Raw genomic sequence first — 19,942 nt, forward strand, 5'->3', positions numbered from 1 at the left:
CCTGTGTCGGGAGCCGAGTAGCGGGAACAGTTATCCCGGGGGAAGACCTGTCGGAACTGTCCACAGGTGATGGGGTGGTAGTTGGAAGGGGAACAGCACTGATCGTACCCGGCCCGAACCTCCGAGTTCTGGGTAGCGTTCTTCAGCTCAGGGTACCATGGGTCCGTGGGGTTGATGGACATCATGCCGTTGGGCGTAATGCCGTCACTCTGCAGGCCTCCCCTGTCGTCACCACGAGTGATGCATGACAGTTATTTTGGACAATGACCATCAGAACAGAACAGAAGATAACGGCTGTCCCGACTATATGGGCTGGTGTTTGTTTATAGTGGAGAGTGTCTTGCCCAAGTTACATCCCCAAAAGCCTCCAAGTTTGAGAGTCATAGTCCTTCACAAAAGACTAAGTTGTAAATGATTTTACATTGCAGTGGAGAGAAACCACTGATGACATAGCTCCAAATTTGCTGTTGGCCCAACTGTAAACTTTTGTCAATCTATGTTAAAAGCTGAGTGTTGGGCTAAGTACTACTACTTCTTCTACTTGTTCATCGTCATCGTCATCATCATCATCATCGTCTGCACGACTAGAGGGATGGTGGTCATTGTAATTACACGGCGTGACACAACGTGATGCGACGTCAAGATCCCCCGAATACTGCAATGACGGAACTGTTACAGAGCCAAAAGGCAGTCAGGATCAGCACCCACGTCAGTCACAACTGAAAATACCTAAAATATCAGCTGGACAGAGAAGAAAGCTGGGCGCTGACAAGATTTAACTTCATTTGCAACTGAACCAGACCCCAAGTCATGCCAAATCTGCTTCATCATATATCAAAAGAAATGGCCATGCTGTTGTGTGGTTCACAATACAAACATATCAAGATATACACTTTAAAAAAAAACCTATGCACAAGTTCAGGCATTCGAAACAGATCACATAGTCACATCCACATATACATGAATTGATTTCAAGAGAGAAATCAACAGTTAAAGCAATATATAATAAAGAAATAACACGTAAGACATCAGTTTTTTAACAAGCCCTAACCAACCAAATAACTAATTCATTAATCGATCAATCAGCCAATCATTCAACCACTAAATAGTAACAACGATGACAATACTACTGCTGCTACTGCTACTATTTTATAATAATGATAATAACAATGCTAATAATAATGACAGCAACAAGAACAACAAGAACAACAATAATAACAAAAACAACAGCAGTTACAAACATAAGAATATACACCGAGGAACACGTGCACACGTTTATGGAGTATCGAAAGAAATAACTAAAAGATTCCAGTTCCAAATCAAAAAGCATTCCACAGAGGAACAGAAAGGGGCACTGAAGCACGCTCACATGTAGCAACACCGAGTCTTCCTGCCCGTCAGGTGACTGAACACACGGCTGATGAAGCACGTGCTGCCCTCCAATGTGCTGCCCGTCACCTCCACAAACAGCGGGTCCACCTCCGCCTGGGACCGCCAGCAGGGGCAGGCCACTCCGTCACTTCCGCTGTGGGCGAATTGCGGCCCTTTAGTGGCCAGCCACTGCACGCAGGGCTCCAGGGAGCCTGACTGGGAGCTGGAGGGGAAGCTGAAGGTGGTGTTGCTGGGAGTGTCTGCAACAGTGAAGGGGGGTGGGGAGTGGGGGGGGGGAGGGGGGAGTCAGAGTCTGGCGCTTGCCCTAGCTGATTCACCAGCTGCTGCTTGTAGCAGAAGACTTGGTAATGTTTGTATCTGTATTTCTCTTTTTTGTCACAACACATTTCTCTGTGTAGTAGCAGCAGTAGTAGTAGTAGTAGTAGTAGCTGCAGCAGCAGGAGTAGTAGCAGCAATGGCAGCAGCAGCGGCAATTAAAAGTAGCAGCCGCAGCAGCAGTAGCAGTAGCAATTTAAAGTAGTAGCAGCAGCAGTAGTAGTAGCAGCAGCGGTGGCAGTAGTAGTAGCAGCAGCAGCAGTAGCAGCACTAGCATTAGAAAATAAAAGTAGTAGCAATAGCAGTAGTTGTAGCAGTGGCAGCAGTAGAAGTAGCAGCAACAGCAACAGTATCACCATTGCAATTATGGTTAAGACGCTGCTTATCAGACAACACAGTATCCGTACGGATCTTGGTTCCAAACCCGATCTCGCCCTCAGACTGACCAGAAAACCCAACAGAGCATGTCTTCATTCGGGTCTCGCCCTCTCTGCACAGACTGACCGGAAAACCCAACAGAGCGTGTCTCCATTCCGGTCTCGCCCTCTCTGCACAGACTGACCGGAAAACCCAACAGAGTGTGTCTTCGTTCCGGTCTCGCCCTCTCTGCACAGACTGACCGGAAAACCCAACAGAGTGTGTCTTCGTTCCGGTCTCACCCTCTCTGCACAGACTGACCGGAAAACCCAACAGATTGTGTCTTCGGATGAGACGATAAACCGAGGTCCCGAGTGCAGCGCGCACTTGGTGCACTGAAAAAGAACCCATGGCAACAAAAGGGTTGCCCTGTGGCAAAATTGAACAGAAGAAATACACTCAGATGCACGGATACGCATGCATGCACTCAAGGCCTGATTTGCGCGGTTTATGCGAAGGGTCGGACATCTGGTGTTGCGTGTATGGATTGGTCTGCACGCTCTGACACGTTCTTGAAACTGAAACTGAAACTTCGTGTGACTGATTTTAAATCCCTTGTGGACTACCCCTCCAACAATACAGCATGAAGCAGATATATATATATATGGCGCCGGCTGTGACATTTCTGGCCTGTCAGTAACTGGCTGCCATGTGTAGACTGAACTCTGTACCCTGCCCCCCACCATCACCACCACGAAGCCCCCTCCAACACTCCCCTCCCCCCACACACGTAACTGTCAGTTGGCTCTACCCAGGTTGACAGCCTGCTGTACAAATCATTTCGTGTATGTACAGCGCTTACAACTTGGTTTCTGACCGAAGATAGGTGTGAAGGAAATTCCAACAACATTTCAGAAAGAAAGAAAATGGTTGGTAGCGGTGATGTGTTGCCAGACACGTCATTCACGCTTCCAAATTCAGTTTCTCAAGGAGGCGTCACAGCGTTCCAACAAATCCAAATACGCTACACCACATCTGGTGCGCTGATGACTGACCAGCAGCATAACCCAACACATACACGTATTGTCAGGCCTGGAGTGAATGCACATAATATATTTGAGTGGATTTCTTCAACATAATTTTGCCAGAGGACAGCGCTTACGTTGCCACGGGTTCTTTTTTTAAGTGCGCCAAGTGCATGCTTCACACGGAATCTCGGTTTATCGTCTCATCCGAATGACTGGACGAGTTCTCTTGATTTACCAGTGAAAGACTTGGGAGAGAGGGCGAAAGCAGGGTTCGAACCAAGACCATCAAGGACTCTGTATCAGGGCTATTGTAGTCATTGACAGCTGACAGGTGTACTGTATCAGGGTTATTGTAGTCATTGACAGCTGACAGGTGTACTGTATCAGGGCTACTGTAGTCATTGACAGCTGACAGGTGTACTATATTAGGGTTATTGTAGTCACTGACAGCTGACAGGTGTACTGTATCAGGGTTATTGTAGTCACTGACAGCTGACAGGTGTACTGTATCAGGGTTATTGTAGTCATTGACAGCTGACAGGTGTACTGTATCAGGGTTATTGTAGTCACTGACAGCTGACAGGTGTACTGTATCAAGGTTATTGTAGTCACTGACAGCTGACAGGTGTACTGTATCCGGGTTAATATAGTCACTGACAGCTGACAGGTGTACTGTATCAGGGTTATTGTAGTCACTGACAGCTGAAAGGTGTACTGTATTAGGGTTATTGTAGTCATTGACAGCTGAAAGGTGTACTATCAGGGTTATTGTAGTCACTGACAGCTGACAGGTGTACTGTATTAGGGTTATTGTAGTCACTGACAGCTGACAGGTGTACTGTATCAGGGTTATTGTGGTCACTGACAGCTGACAGGTGTACTCTGTATCAGGGTTATTGTAGACATTGACAGCTGAAAGGTGTACTGTATCAGGGTTATTGTAGTCATTGACAGCTGACAGGTGTACTCTGTATCAGGGTTATTGTAGTCACTGACAGCTGACAGGTGTACTGTATCAGGGTTATTGTAGTCACTGACAGCTGACAGGTGTACTGTATTAGGGTTATTGTAGTCACTGACAGCTGACAGGTGTACGGTATCAGGGTTACTGTAGTCATTGACAGCTGACAGGTGTACTCTGTATCAGGGTTATTATAGTCACTGACAGCTGACAGGTGTACTGTATTAGGGTTACTGTAGTCATTGACACCTGACAGGTGTACTGTATTAGGGTTACTGTAGTCACTGACAGCTGACAGGTGTACTGTATCAGGGTTATTGTAGTCACTGACAGCTGACAGGTGTACTGTATCAGGGTTATTGTAGTCACTGACAGCTGACAGGTGTACTGTATCAGGGTTATTGTAGTCACTGACAGCTGACAGGTGTACTCTGTATCAGGGTTATTGTAGTCATTGACAGCTGAAAGGTGTATTGTATCAGAGTTATTGTAGTCACTGACAGCTGAAAGGTGTACCTGTCAGGAAGCTGTCCCAGGACTGTGCAGTGTCTGCAGTCAGGTGATGTAAGGCCTGCACGCTGAAGTCCGCCATGCGTGCCCATGTGCTTCTCCAAGCCACCCTGCCCTGCAGACTTCGTCCGTCCGTCGCCATCACCACTTGGAAGGTCGCCGGCTGTAACCGTCAGTGTCAAGGTCATTGGCATGAAAGCCATCATTATGATCATTACCACCATCATTGTAATGCTGAAAGTTTTAAAAAGCCAACAACACCATGATCATCACCATGATCATTCTAATGCTGAATTTTTTTTTTAAGCCATCAACATCACGATCATTACCTATAATAATTGGTATGCTGAAAGCCTGAAAAAGCCATCAACATCATCATCACTACCATGATCACTGTAATGCTGAAATTCTCAAGAAAGCCATCATCATCGTTACCGTGATGATTGTGATGCTGAAAGTCTCAAGGTATGATCAACAGTTCTTCTACATGACCTTTTCTGTCACCCTTGACCTATATAGTACTGTGGCCATCACCACTTGGAAGGTCGCCAGCTGAAAGTGCCAAAGTCATGCTGTTTCAAAACAATGACCCCTCTTTGTCTCCACACACACATACACACAAGCACAAGAGCTTTACTGGCTCCCCATTGAAGCGAGAATTAATCACAAAGTTGCGTGTCTCTGCTATTCTGCTTTTCGCTCCGCAGGGCCTACATTACAGATCTTTTTGACCTTATCAGTGTTTACACTCCCGCAAGAAATCCCCGCTCTTCCTCTGGCTGTTATCTTCTGGAACTTCCTCGTGTCAATACAAGAACCTGTGGTGAACGTTCTTTCTTCTTTGCTGCTCCTCACATCTGGAACAACCTTACTCATCATATCCGTGCATCTGATTCTATTTCTGCTTTTCGCTCATCACTAAAGACTCATCTTTTTAAAAAACCTATCTATAAGCACTCTCAGCTTCCTTGTTCTCCAGCACCACCCATGTCAGCTCACTTTGGGATGTATGTAGAGTGGGAAAGGGAGAGTGTGTGGGTGGAGGTGGGGGTTTTGAGAAAGAGTGGTCATGAATGTTTTATGTAACCTGTAATATTTTTCTTTCATGTAAAGCGCCCTGAGCTCTTAAAGAGAAAGGGCGCTGTATAAATGTACATTATTATTATGATTATGATGGTGATTATTGTTATTATCATCATATGGACTCGGAACGTCTTTTGAAGGTAACAAGAATATCAACAACTGAGAACTTCCTTTGAAGAGTTTCCTCCCCTGTGTTTTTCCTTAACCGCTGTGATATCTGATCGTCAGCATTGATGGGCCGATTGACAGTGCCCATGTTGTAACCAAAATGGCTGTAACTCTATCCCTTTGTTATGACGGGCGTAATAGCCGACTGGTTAAAGCGTTGGACTTTCAATCTGAGCGTCCCGGGTTCGATTCTCGGTAACGATTCTGAGTAAAAGGTGGGGATTTTTCCTGTCTCCCAGGTCAACATATGTGCAGACCTGCTAGTGCCTGAACCCCCTTCGCGTGTATACGCAAGCAGAAGATCAAATACGCATGCTAAAAATCCTGCAATCCATGTCAGCGTTCGGTGGGTTATGGAAACAAGAACATACCCAGCATGCACTCCCACGCCCCCGAATACGGAGTATGGCTGCCTACATGGCGGGGTAAAAACAATCATACACGTAAAAGTCCACCCGTATACATACGCGTGATCCTGGGAGTTGCAGCCCACGAACGAAGAAGAATAATCCTTTTATTCGTTATATAGGCTTACACTCTTGGGAAATTGGTCATTTGTTGTTGGTGGTGTTTTTTTGTTGTTGTTGTTGTTGTTTTGTTTTTTTTGTTTGTTTGTTTTTTTGGTTTTTTTAAGTGAGCCTAAAGAAAATTTTCTGTTTTTGGTTGAAGCAGATAATAAAGTATTTTGAATTGAACTGAACTGAATTGAACTGAATTGAATTCACTGCAGAAGCTGTGATGAAATATATATATAAAAAAAGAAAAAAGAAAAAAAAAGGCTGTGTATTCCTATATCTTCACTGTGCCGCGAAATTTTGTTTCTTGTGGTACAGACGAGGATATATGGGGGGAAAAAACGACAAGAAATACAACAAACAGGTAACTGACCTGGAAATGAATGTGTGCGTGCGTGCATACGTGTGTGTGTGTGCGTGTGCGTGTGTGCGTGAGTGTTGTGCGTGAGTGTGTGTGAGCGCGTGCGTGCGTGTGAATGCCCCCCAAGGCTGCAGCTCTAAGAGACAGTGCAATTTTGCCTCCTAGTTTGAGAGTCATAGTCCTTCACAAAAGACTCAGCTGTAAATGATTTCCCATTACAACCGAGAAACCATTGATCATACAGCTCTCACTTTGCTGTTGGGCCAGCTGTAAACTTGGGTCAATCGGTGATATGATTCAAGTGTTGGGAACCAAACTGAACCAAAGTTAAGTGGATCCATGGAGACAGTCACTGACCCGGAAGTGAACCAGAGTTAAGTGGAGACAGTCACTGACCCAGAAGTTGGGAACCAAAGTTAACTGGAGACAGTCACTGACCCAGAAGTTGGGAACCAAAGTTAAGTGGAGACAATCACTGACCCAGAAGTGCTGAGTGTTGGGAACCAAAGTTAAGTGGAGACAATCACTGACCCGGAAGTGCTGAGTGTTGGGAACCAAAGTTAAGTGGAGACAATCACTGACCCGGAAGTGAACCAAAGTTAAGTAGAGACAATCACTGACCCGGAAGTGAACCAAAGTTAAGTGGAGACAGTCACTGACCCGGAAGTTGGGGAAGTCCTCTGCCTTGTACGGCAGCACGTTGACCCACGTGACCACGCCGATGAAAATGGGCTTGAAGTCCGTCAGACCTGCCTTGGTGGTGTAGTCCTTAAAATAGGGAAATAAGCATTTTTGGTTTAATTCATTCATTTGCATTTTATTTATGGTCATTATGATTTTAGCAGTAGTAGTAGCAGCAGTAGCTCAGTGTAGCAGGAGCAGCAGCAGCAGTAGCAGTAGTAGTAGTAGTATGATCATCAGCACCATCAATATTGGAATTATTCTTATTATTGATATTGTTGTCGTTGTTATTAATCTTTTTCTTATTATCAGTTATTATATACTTATTCTCTTCTTCTTATCATTCGAATAATTTTGTATTGTTTTATTTCTATTATATCCACATATATATATATATATATATATATATATACCCACCCCCACCCCCTTCCCACACTACAGGCCTTCTCATATCTCTTGTGACTTTCTCCCTCTAGGAATATCATCAACCTGATCTGTAGGGTATACTCACTTTTTCTGTCCACCCTTGCTTTCTTTACTGATTAACCCAATGAGTACGGACAGTCCTCTCTTCTCCTCTACACAATCCCCTCGGATGTCCAGTGGGTGTCTGAATGACCCAACCTTTAGCTTCCGTCGTCAGAATTGTGGTATTCTTTGTCAACATTCACCTCTTCAGTGTAAGAGCCTTCCGCTTGCAATATTTTGATGATGGTAATTGGGCTGAAACGCTGTTAACGTCGTCTCTTTCGCCGTTCGTATGGAGAGAGTTAATAAACACTCTGAGCTTTTCTTCCTTAATGCCTTGATCACCACTGTCGTTCCCAATACTGATTAATAAACACTTGAGCTTTCCTTCGTTAATGCCTTTATCACCACTGTCGTTCCCAATACTGATTAATAAACACTCCAAGCTTTTGTTCGTTTATGCTTTCATCACCGCTATCGTTCCCAACCCACACGGTCCCTAAGGACAGACACAGGTTCTGAAATGATAGACGCTTCTTTTCAAAACCTGTCTCGTTTTCCAAGCAAACGGTTTTCTTTTTATAAACTTTCTACATTTGTAATCAGTATAGACTGAACAGCCATCTTTCATTTTATCACCGAACGAGCTTCTTATCAAAAGTGAGCCTTGTTTTCCAACCTTACAGTATCGTTTTTACACTTTCCCCATCGGTCATTGTTACAAATGCAGCAGTCATGTCTCATTTAATCGCGCTTTTAATCAAAAGTGAATCTTGTTTTCCAACCTACTGTTCTTATTTACAAACTTTCTCCATTTGCAATCGTTATGGACTCCGCAGTTATCGTTTATTTTATCGAGTGTGGTACCGTTATCCTCGAATTGCTGTTATCTTCACTTGCAGACAGAAATAATGACGGATCCCCGCTCGACCGTCAACCGACTGACGTAAAGCGTCGATGGAAGTCTCTGTCGTCAGCACTCGTTCTAAAACATTCCATGGAGGCGACAGTTCAGATTCTCATCAGTTACTCAGCGACGAGATCTATTCAAGAGAAGCTCTCTGGCAGGAAAGTTCACATCAGTTCAGGCACTGAGGGAAAATACCATAAGATAAAATGATGGAAGGATACATAAGTGGAGTGATGGCCTAGAGGTAACGCGTCCGCCTAGGAAGCGAGAGAATCTGAGGACGCTGGTTCGAATCACGGCTCAGCCGCCGATATTTTCTCCTCCTCCACTAGACCTTGAGTGGTGGTCTGGACGCTAGTCATTCCGATGAGACGATAAACCGAAGTCCCGTGTGCACGTAAAAGAACCCACGGCAACAAAAGGGTTGTTCCTGGCAAAATTCTGTAGAAAAATCCACTTTGATAGGAAAAACAAATAAAACTGCACGCAGGAAAAAAAAAAAAAAAAGGGTGGCGCTGTAGTGTAGCGACGCGCTCTCGCTAGGGAGAGCAGCCCGGATTTCACACAGAGAAATCTGTTGTGATAAAAATTAAAAAAAAGAAATACAAATACTTAAAGCAATGCCAGCAAGGGGAGTGCACATTTTCTTTCGGAAGTCTCAACTGAGGTTTTATTCTTTTGAAATCATGATTATTTCACTCTGTCTCGTCGCGTTCATATTAACTTTGACAATAAAAAAAAAAGACGTGCCGATCAGTTCCACAGTGACACCTCATTGATCAGACATTCGATTCGTGCAGTTCAACGGGTTTTTTTTCGAGGATAACGGCAATGTTCGATTATTTTTATAATCAAAAGTGAATTTTGTTTTCCAACCTACCGTTGCTATGTATAAACTTTCTCCATTTATAATCGGTATAGACACAGCAGTCATCTCTCATTTCATCGTCGTTCAAGATTTTCATCAAAAGTGAGTCTTGTTTTTCAACCTAAGTCTCTTTTTTTTCTTCTCCTCCATATGTAACAGACACTGCAGTCATTTTTCATCATATTATATCGTCGTACGCGCTTCTTATCAAAAGTGAGTCTTGTATTCCAACCAAACAGTTATCTTTAAACCGTCCTCCATTTGTAACTGATGCAGACTCAACAGCCATCTTTCATTTTATCGTCGTAGGTGCATTTTATAAAAAAATAAAAAATGAGTCTCGTTTTCCAAGCTGACAGTCATTTTGTGTGTGTGTGTGTGTATGTGTGTGTGTGTGTGTGTGTGTGTGTGTGAGGGGGGGGGGAGTTCGGGGCAACGTTCAGTGACATGGGTCACACGCTACTGAACGCACGCACGCACGCACGCATACAGAAACACACAGATATGCGCGCGCGCGTACACACATAAACACACATGTGTGCACACACACACACATATACACACATGCGCGCGTGCACACACCCACATACACTCACACAAGCACAGAGAGAGGGAGAGAGACGTGCGCACACACACACACACACACACACACACACACACACACACACACCTTCCCCAATTTCCGACTGTTACGGACTCCGCACTCGTCTTTCACCGCTCAGGCTCACCTGGAAGAGGCCCATGGTGACGTCATCGCTGTAGGTGTCCTGGAGGCTGAGGGTGACGTGGTAGAGGCCCGAGTCCCCCCAGGTGGTGCTGCCGGCCTGGGGGATGTGGATGTCGGACCAGTAGGGGGCCAGGAAGGAGAGGGGCGTGAGGGTGGGGGTGCTGAGGTTAGCGGGCAGGGAGGGGCGGGACACGTCACTGTTGAAGATGACGTAGCCATTGGTGCTGATCTGTGGACACGGGCAGGGGGGTGGGGGGGGGGAGTTCGGGGCAACGTTCAGTGACATGGGTCACACGCTACTGAACGCACGCACGCACGCACGCATACAGAAACACACAGATATGCGCGCGCGCGCGTACACACATAAACACACATGTGTGCACACACATACACACATGCGCGCGTGCACACACCCACACACACTCACACAAGCACAGAAAGAGAGAGAGAGACATGTGCACAAACACACACAAACACATACACACAACTGCGCGTGCGCCCACACACACACACACACACACACACACACACACAAAGTTCTCTCTCTCATACACACACAAGCACATACACAAAGCTCTCTCTTTCTCTCTCTCCCTCACACACACACACAGTAGTAATAGCAATAGCAGCAGGCATAGTAGCAATAGCAACAGCCATAGCAGCAGTATTGATAACAATATCAGCAGCCATAGCAACAGTAGCAATAGCAATATCAGCAGCCATAGCAGCAGTATTAATAGCAATAGCAGCAGTATTAATAGCAATAGCAGCAGCCATAGCAACAGTAGCAATAGCAACAGTAATAACAAAAGCAGCAACCATAGCAGCAGTAGTAATAGCTATAGCAGCAGCGATAGTAGCAGTAGTAATAGTAATAGTAGCAGCCTTAACAGCAGTCGTGAAAGCTGTAGCAGCATCCATAGTAGTAGTAATAGTAGTAGTAGTAGTATGTATGTATGTATGCATGAATGACAATCGTGTCCGACTATGACCATCAGAACAGCAGAGGAGGCAACTGCTGTCCCGACTATCTGGGCCAGAATTTGATCATAGTGGAGAGTGTCTTGACCAATTTACATCCCCACTCTCTCGGCCAAGAGGGTTTTAGGACAGTCGGTGTTGGGATGGTTCCCAAAGGCCAGCTAGCCCCCAAGGCTGCAGCACTAAGAGCCAGTGCAATCTTGCCTCCTAGTTTGAGAGTCATAGTCCTTCACAAAAGACTTAAGCTGTAAATGATTTCCAACTGCAATGGAGAAACCATTGAACATACTGTTTTCACTTAGCTGTTGGCCCAACTGTATGCTTATGTCAATTAAGTAGTAGTAGTAGTAGTAGCAGTGGCATTATTGACATCATCATCATCAGTGCCAGCATAAGCAGTAGCAACATCAGCAACAGCAATGGTGGTCGTAAACATTAGTTGCAGCATCAGTAACAATTCAAGCATCGACAACATCTATAGTAGTAGCATCAGCGGCAGCAACAGTAGTAGCATAAGTTGCAGCAGCAGTAGCATCGGTGGTAGCAGCAGATACATTAGTTGCAGCAGTAGCAATAGGCATACTGCAATAGCAGCTGCAGCAGTAGCATTAACTGCAGCAACAGCAGTAGCATTTGTCACAGCAGCAGTAGCATTAGACATATTGCAATAGCAGCAGCAGTAGTAGCATTAACTGCAGCAACAGGTGCAGTAGTAGCACCGGCGGCAGCAGCAGTAGCATTTGTTACAGCAGCAGCAGATGTAGCATTAGGCATATTATCATAACAGCAGCAGTACTAGCAACAGCAGCAGCATTAGTTGCAGTGGTAGATTCGACAACAACAGCACTAACAGCACTAATTGCAGCAACAGTAGCAGTAGTAGCATTAGGCATAGTTGCAATAGCAGAAGCAGTAGTAGCATTTGTTTCAACAGCAGTAGTAGCATTAGGCGTAGTTGCAATAGCAGAAGCAGTGGCAGCATTGGCAGCAGCAGCAGTAGTAGTAGTAGCATTAGTTGCAGCAGCAGCAGCAGTAGCATTAGTTGCAGCAGCAGTAGTAGTAGTAGCATTAGTTGCAGCAGCAGTAGTAGTAGCATTAGTTACAGCAACAGTAGTAGTAGTAGCATTAGTTGCAGCAGCAGCAACAGCAGTAGTAGCATTAGTTGCAGCAGTAGCAGCAACAGTAGTAGCATTAGTTGCAGCAGTAGCAGCAACAGTAGTAGTAGCATTGGCTGCAGCAGCAGCAGCAGCAGCAACAGCAGTAGTAGCATTAGTTGCAGCAGTAGTAGCATTAGTTGCAGCAGTAGCAGTAGTAGCATTAGTTGCAGCAGTAGAAGCATTAGTTGCAGCAGCAGCAGCAGTAGTAGTAGCATTAGTTGCAGTAGTAGCAGCAGCCGCAGTAGTAGCATTAGTTGCAGCAGTAGCAGCAACAGTAGTAGCATTAGTTGCAGCAGTAGCAGCAACAGTAGTAGTAGCATTGGCTGTAGCAGCAGCAGCAGCAACAGCAGTAGTAGCATTAGTTGCAGCAGTAGTAGCAGTAGTTGCAGCAGTAGCAGTAGTTGCAGCAGTAGAAGCATTAGTTGCAGCAGCAGCAGCAATAGTAGTAGCATTAGTTGCAGTAGTAGCAGCAGCCGCAGTAGCATTAGTTGCAGCAGTAGCAGCATTAGTTGCAGCAGTAGCAGCAGCAGCAGTAGTAGCATTAGTTGCAGCAGTAGCAGCAGTAGTAGTATCAACGACAGCAGAATCAGCAGCCTCACGGTGAACTCACGTAATACTGGATGAAGGTTCTGCCGTTGAGGGTCAGCCCAGCGGGGATCAAAAACGGTCCGAACATCTGGTCATCCCCCCACTCCCTGCGGGCCTTGCTGTTGTTGTAAGGCAAAATCACGTCCTCTGAAAACACCACCACGTCAACCTGTACCAATCTATAACAAACAGCTGTTGTTGTAAGGCAAAATCACGTCCTCTGAAAACACCACCACGTCAACCTGTACCAATCTATAACAAACAGCTGTTGTAAGGCAAAATCACGTCCTCTGAAAACACCACCACGTCAATCTGTACCAATCTATAACAGCTGTTGTAAGGCAAAATCACGTCCTCTGAAAACACCACCACATCAGCCTGTACCAATCTATAACAGCTGTTGTTGTAAGGCAAAATCACGTCCTCTGAAAACACCACCACGTCAATCTGTACCAATCTATAACAAACAAAAAACACCACAAAAAAACCACGTGCATTAACCTACACATACCCGCTCGCACGCATATTGACCTACACGCACGCGCGAGCCACGCACTCAAGTTGCATTCACGGATGTGTGCACTGCACACTCCCCCCCCTCCCACCCCGTACCCCGCCCCGCACAACCAACCCACACCCCCACTCCACCACTCCCCCGGGCCGCCATGCACGCGACCACACACGCACCACACGTACATTAGGATGGCGACTCGCTTTATCCAGAAGATCAGCAAAAAAAAAACAACTGCCATGTGGCTGAAAAATGATACAATACAATACAATACAAGAGCACAATACAGCACAGCATAGCACAGCACAATACAATAATACAATGCGATATAAACGTACAACACAATACAATACAATACAGTATGGTACCACACAATACAACAACACAGCAATGTACAGCACAATACAATAATACAATGCGATATAAACGTACAACACAATACAATACAATACAGTATGGTACCACACAATACAACAACACAGCAATGTACAGCACAATGCAAAACAATACAATACAATACTCTCTCTCTCTCTTTATGTCACAGCAGATTTCCGTCTGTGAAATTCGGGCTGCTCTCCCCAGGGAGAGCGCGTCGCTACAATGACATCGCCACCCTTTTTTTTTGGGTATTTTTTTCTGCCCACAATCTTGTTTTCCTATCGAAGTGGATTTTTCTACAGAATTGTGCCAGGGACAACCCTTTTGTTGCCGTGGGTTCTTTTACGTGTGATAAATGCGTGCTGCACACGGGACCTCGGTTTATCGTCTCATCCGAATGACTAGCGTCCAGACCACCACTTAAGGTCTAGTGGAGAGGGAGAAAATATCGGCGGCTGAGCAGTGATTCGAACCAACGCGCTCAGATTCTCTCGCTTCCTTGGCGGACGCGTTACCTCTAGGCCAACACTCCATACATTACAATTACCATGTTCTAAAAGTGTGGAATCTACTTGGCAAAGTATTCCTGGTCTAAACTGCACAAACGATCTCAGCGATCTTGCTCAGCTATCAATCTTCGCAGAACTGACCTCCACTGACTCTTAAAGCTAAGCGAACTTCGCTCTACAATGCAAACATAGCAAGGCCTAATAATGTTACCCAGACCAGTACCTATCTACAAAACGTCATCGCTTGACGTCATTATCAGGTTTTGCTGCAGAATGACGCAAAAGGAAAGGAAAGGGGGGAAAAAATCACATCCACAAATCTCTTTATACGTACATGTGCAGTCTCTTTGTTCACACAAATACAGTTTCTTTGAAGTGAGTGTTTTGCTCTTGCTGAACAAACCGGCTGTCGTTTTATTTCTCGAGGGGTCTATGGCTCCCTACTCATAACAGGCGATTTATGACCGCCAACAACCCCCCCCACCACACACACACACACACACACACACACCCTCCGATCCCCAGAACAGACCATTTATGAAATGACACGACCAGAACGTTCAAATCAATACTGTGTAAGGACAGCCAACTTTTATACTTGCTTCCTGTAGCGTTTCCGTGTTGTAATGAGAAAATACCAACCTTCAAACTTTGCTCCCGCATACATATATGCAACTGCAATACACAAACGAGTACAGAGAGACAGACAGACAGACAGACAATGAAAGAGTGAGACGCTTCACACGCTTTTTATTGACACTGGCCTATCTACAGCCCTATGTCAAGGGGGGCAATTCTAAATAGCAGCGTCAAATGTATTGGATGAAAAAAACAAAACAAATTCAACAATGAACAAAGCAGTGTCAAGAAATCAATTCAAAAACCGAATTCCTTAATCGTACACTTGTTTTTGTGCCCAATACAAGTACGCATACCTTAATAAACTAGTAAAAACATGCTTTAGACTATTAATATACAATAAGACCATCAAGTGTATACAGCTGTAACAGGCTAATCATATAACTAGTGATGATTACGTGCTATTACCATCAACTTTCCTCATCAACTTTCATCATTTTCAAAAAACTAAGCACGTCTTGCCTGTTCTCAGCAGCAATATGGAAAAGTCGTGTCTTCGCCCTAATGTCTTCACAAGCTTTACAATGAAATAAGAGAGAGAGGGGGGCGGGGGAGGGTGCAGGGCAAACTGAAAATCATGGAAGCAGACCAATAGTCTGCCAGATAGACAGACAGACAGACAGACAGACAGACATAGACAAACAAACCAGCCCAACCTGTGCAGTTCTGGTCAGGAGAGAGGCGTTGGTAGCCCTGGTCACAGTCACAGGTGAAGCTACCGTTGGTGTTGACACAGCGGTCACTGGGGCCAGGGCACTGGTCAGAGTTGGTGCACTCGTCCACATCTGTAACCCACGTCACACCACCACTCTTCTCACAAAGACTTCTGTGCTGTGTTATGCTGTGCTGTGCTGTGCTGTGCTGTGTTGCATTGTATTGTATTGTGTCCTGTTGTCAACATCTGTAACCCACGTCACACCACCACTCTTCTCACAAAGACTTCTGGTGGTGCTGTGCTGTGTTATGCTGTGCTGTGCTGTGTTGCATTGTGTTGTATTGTGTCCTGTTGTCAACATCTGTAACCCACGTCACACCACCATTCTTCTCACAAAGACTTCTGTGTTGGGCTGTGCTGTGTTGTGCCGTGTTGTGCTGTGTTGTTTTGTGCTGTGCTGTGTTGTATTGTGTCCTGTTGTCCACATCTGTAACCCACGTCACACCACCACTCTTCTCACAAAGACTTCTGTGTTGGGCTGTGCTGTGTTGTGCCGTGTTGGACTGTGTTGTGCTGTGCTGTGCTGTGCCGTGCCGTGTTGTGCTGTGTTGTTTTGTGCTGTGCTGTGTTGTATTGTGTCCTGTTGTTCACATCTGTAACCCACGTCACACCACCACTCTTCTCACAAAGACTTCCCGTGCTGTGCCGTGTTGTGCTGTGTTGTATTGTGTTGTATTGTGTCCTGTTGTCCACACCTGTAACCCACGTCACACCACCACTCTTCTCACAAAGACTTCTGTGCTGTGCTGTGCTGTGCTGTGTTGTGCTGTGCTGTACTGTGTCCCGTGTGCAGCACGCACTTAAAAAGAATCCATGGCAACGAGAGTGTTGTCCTCTGGCACCATTCTGAAGACGAAATCCACTCCGACAGCTACACAGATGTATATGTGCATGCACCCAAGGCCTCGCTGAACGCGTTGGGTTATGCTGCTGTTCAGGCATACCCCTAGCAGGTGTGTAGAGTGTATGGATTTGTCCGAACGTAGCCACGCCTCCTTGAGAAACTGAAACTGAAACTCTGTGTGCGTGTGCGTCGTGTGTGCGCGCGTATGCGCGAAACTAGTATTCTCACAAAGCGCGATTTCCCCATACTTAAATGCTTTGCGTGACAGCAAAGAATGCTTTTCAACGATGTCGATGCAGATCATTTGTTGGATGACGTTTCCAGACTCAATCTTAAACCCAGACATTTGTATTATTGTAGTGGAATGGATTTGTGGGAGGGAGGGGTGGGCGAGGCAATGACAATGTTTAATTGTCCATTCGGCATTATAAACAATCGTCAGCACAGTTTTATAAACACTGACACACTCATCTCTTACCACCACACCACCCTCCGCATTACTAAACACAAACATGCATGTCCTGCAGGCACACATCTCTCTCTCTCGATCTCTTGCACACACACACACACACACACACTTACCTATGTCACAGTTAATTCCATTCCATCCAGTCTGACAGATACACTCATAGGACACACACACACACACACACACACACACACACACACACACACTTAACTGTGTCACAGTTAGTTCCATTCCATCCAGTCTGACATACACTCATAGGACCCTCACACACACACACACACACACACACACACACACACACACTTACCTTTGTCACAGTTAGTTCCACTCCATCCAGTCTGACAGATACACTCATAGGACCCTCACACACACACACACACACACACACACACACACACACACACACACACACTTACCTTTGTCACAGTTAGTTCCACTCCATCCAGTCTGACAGATACACTCATAGGACCCTCACACACACACACACACACACACACACACACACACACACACTTACCTGTGTCACAGTTAGTTCCACTCCATCCAGTCTGACAGATACACTCATAGGACCCTCACACACACACACACACACACACACACACACACACACACACACACACACACACTCTTACCTATGTCACAGTTGGTTCCATTCCATCCAGTCTGACAGATACACTCATAGGACCCTCACACACACACACACACACACACACACACACACACACACACACACACACACTTACCTGTGTCACAGTTGGTTCCACTCCATCCAGTCTGACAGATACACTCATAGGACCCTGCCTGGTTCTCACAGAACCCCCCGTTCTGACACACCTGGCTCTGACACTCGTCCTCATCTGCATCAAAAACATTACTTGTATCATTATATCAACAGTGATAACACTATCACTTGTATCATTATATCAACAGTGATAGCACTATCACCTGCATCATTGTATCAACAGTGATAACACTATCACCTGTATCATTATACAAACAGTGATAACACTATCACCTGTATCATTATACCAACAGTGATAACACTATCACCTGTGTCATTATAACAGTGATAACACTATCAACAGTATCATTATACCACAGTGATAACACTATCACCTGTGTCATTATACCAACAGTGATAACACTATCACCTGTATCATTACCTGTATCATTATATCAACAGTGATAACACTATCACCTGTATCATTATACCAACAGTGATAACACTATCACCTGTGTCATTATAACAACAGTGATAACACTATCACCTGTATCATTATAACAGTGATAACACTATCACCTGTATCATTATATCAACAGTGATAACACTATCACCTGTATCATTATACCAACAGTGATAACACTATCACCTGTATCATTATACCAACAGTGATAACACTATCACCTGTGTCATTATAACAACAGTGATAACACTATCACCTGTGTCATTATACCAACAGTGATAACACTATCACCTGTATCATTATACCAACAGTGATAACACTATCACCTGTGTCATTATACCAACAGTGATAACACTATCACCTGTATCATTATACCAACAGTAGATACAGAGGGGAGGGAGGGGCAGAGAGAGAGGAGGGGGAAGGAGAGAGAACGAAGAAAGGAACAGAGATGTGCTGACGGCACACAGACAGGCACAGACAAAACATAATCTGTTAGAGGTGAAAAACACCTTGCAGTTCTGGTCAGGAGACAGGCACAGACAAAACATAATCTGTTAGAGGTGAAAAACACCTTGCAGTTCTGGTCAGGAGACAGGCACAGACAAAACATAATCTGTTAGAGGTGAAAAACACCTTGCAGTTCTGGTCAGGAGAGAGGCACAGACAAAACATAATCTGTTAGAGGTGAAAAACACCTGTGCAGTTCTGGTCAGGAGAGAGGCGTTGGTAGCCCTGGTCACAGTCACAGGTGAAGCTACCGTTGGTGTTGACACAGCGGTCACTGGGGCCAGGGCACTGGTCATCAGAGTTCGTGCACTCGTCCACATCTGTAACCCACGTCACACCACCACTCTTCTCACAAAGACTTCTGTGCTGTGTTGTGCTGTGTTGTTTTGTGCTGTGCTGTGCTGTGCTGTGCTGTGTTGTTTTGTGCTGTGTTGTGCTGTGCTGTGCTGTGCTGTGTTGTGCTGTGTTGTTTTGTGCTGTGTTGTGCTGTGCTGTGTTGTATTGTGTCATGTCCACATCTGTAACCCACGTCACACCACCACTCTTCTCACCAGGACTTCTGTGCTGTGTTGGGCTTGGTTGGGTTGGGTTAGGTTGGATTGTGTTCTGTGGTGTGGTGTGGTGTGGTGTGGTGAGGTGTGGTGTGGTGTGGTGTGGTGTGGTGTGGTGTGGTGTGGTGTGGTGTGCTGTGGTGTGGTGCGGCGTGGTGTGGTGTGCTGGGATGGGTTGAGTTGGGTTGGATTGTGTTGTGTTATGCGCTGTGGTGTGGTGTGGTGTGGTGTGGTGTGGTGTGGTGTGCTGTGCTGTGCTGTGCTGTGCTGTGCTGTGCTGTCTAGTGTTCAAAGCAATTTATCAGCAAGTTTAGGCTAGATTTTGATGTGGGATTTTTTTTATTTGTTTGTTTTTTGTCTCTTTTTTTTCGTTTTGTATAGTGAAAAAATGTTGAGCGTTTCAACATGGCTGCCACGACGTACGGCAAGGAGGATGTGGATAGAACTTTGTCTGATTTTCCGAACAACGTCGACAACAGCAACGACGAAAACGTGATAGAAAACGAAAGTAATGTTGTTGATCAACTGAAGTGATTCTGGTTGTCCTGGTGATGATTCTATG

At 45.4% G+C, this 19,942-nt stretch overlaps 1 protein-coding gene across 9 annotated transcripts in view; it reads right to left on the reverse strand.

Annotated features, from left to right (window-relative positions):
- Positions 1-19,942, reverse strand: part of LOC143290350 (mucin-like protein) — a 163,971-nt gene that overhangs the window by 75,286 nt on the left and 68,743 nt on the right. For 7 of the 9 annotated variants that reach the window (XM_076599711.1, XM_076599705.1, XM_076599709.1 and 4 more), the window contains exons 5-13: positions 19,018-19,149; positions 17,879-17,992; positions 15,764-15,892; positions 13,093-13,217; positions 10,346-10,573; positions 7,351-7,458; positions 4,570-4,726; positions 1,370-1,631; positions 2-222 (exon numbers count right to left, since the gene is read on the reverse strand). In XM_076599711.1, coding sequence (XP_076455826.1) covers positions 2-222; positions 1,370-1,631; positions 4,570-4,726; positions 7,351-7,458; positions 10,346-10,573; positions 13,093-13,217; positions 15,764-15,892; positions 17,879-17,992; positions 19,018-19,149 — 1,476 coding nt within the window. The remainder of the gene's footprint in view (position 1; positions 223-1,369; positions 1,632-4,569; positions 4,727-7,350; positions 7,459-10,345; positions 10,574-13,092; positions 13,218-15,763; positions 15,893-17,878; positions 17,993-19,017; positions 19,150-19,942) is intronic. The other 2 variants (XM_076599710.1, XM_076599713.1) reach the window with 2 other exon arrangements.

This window comes from Babylonia areolata, chromosome 15 (assembly GCF_041734735.1).
Source record: "Babylonia areolata isolate BAREFJ2019XMU chromosome 15, ASM4173473v1, whole genome shotgun sequence".
NCBI lineage: Eukaryota > Metazoa > Mollusca > Gastropoda > Neogastropoda > Buccinidae > Babylonia > Babylonia areolata.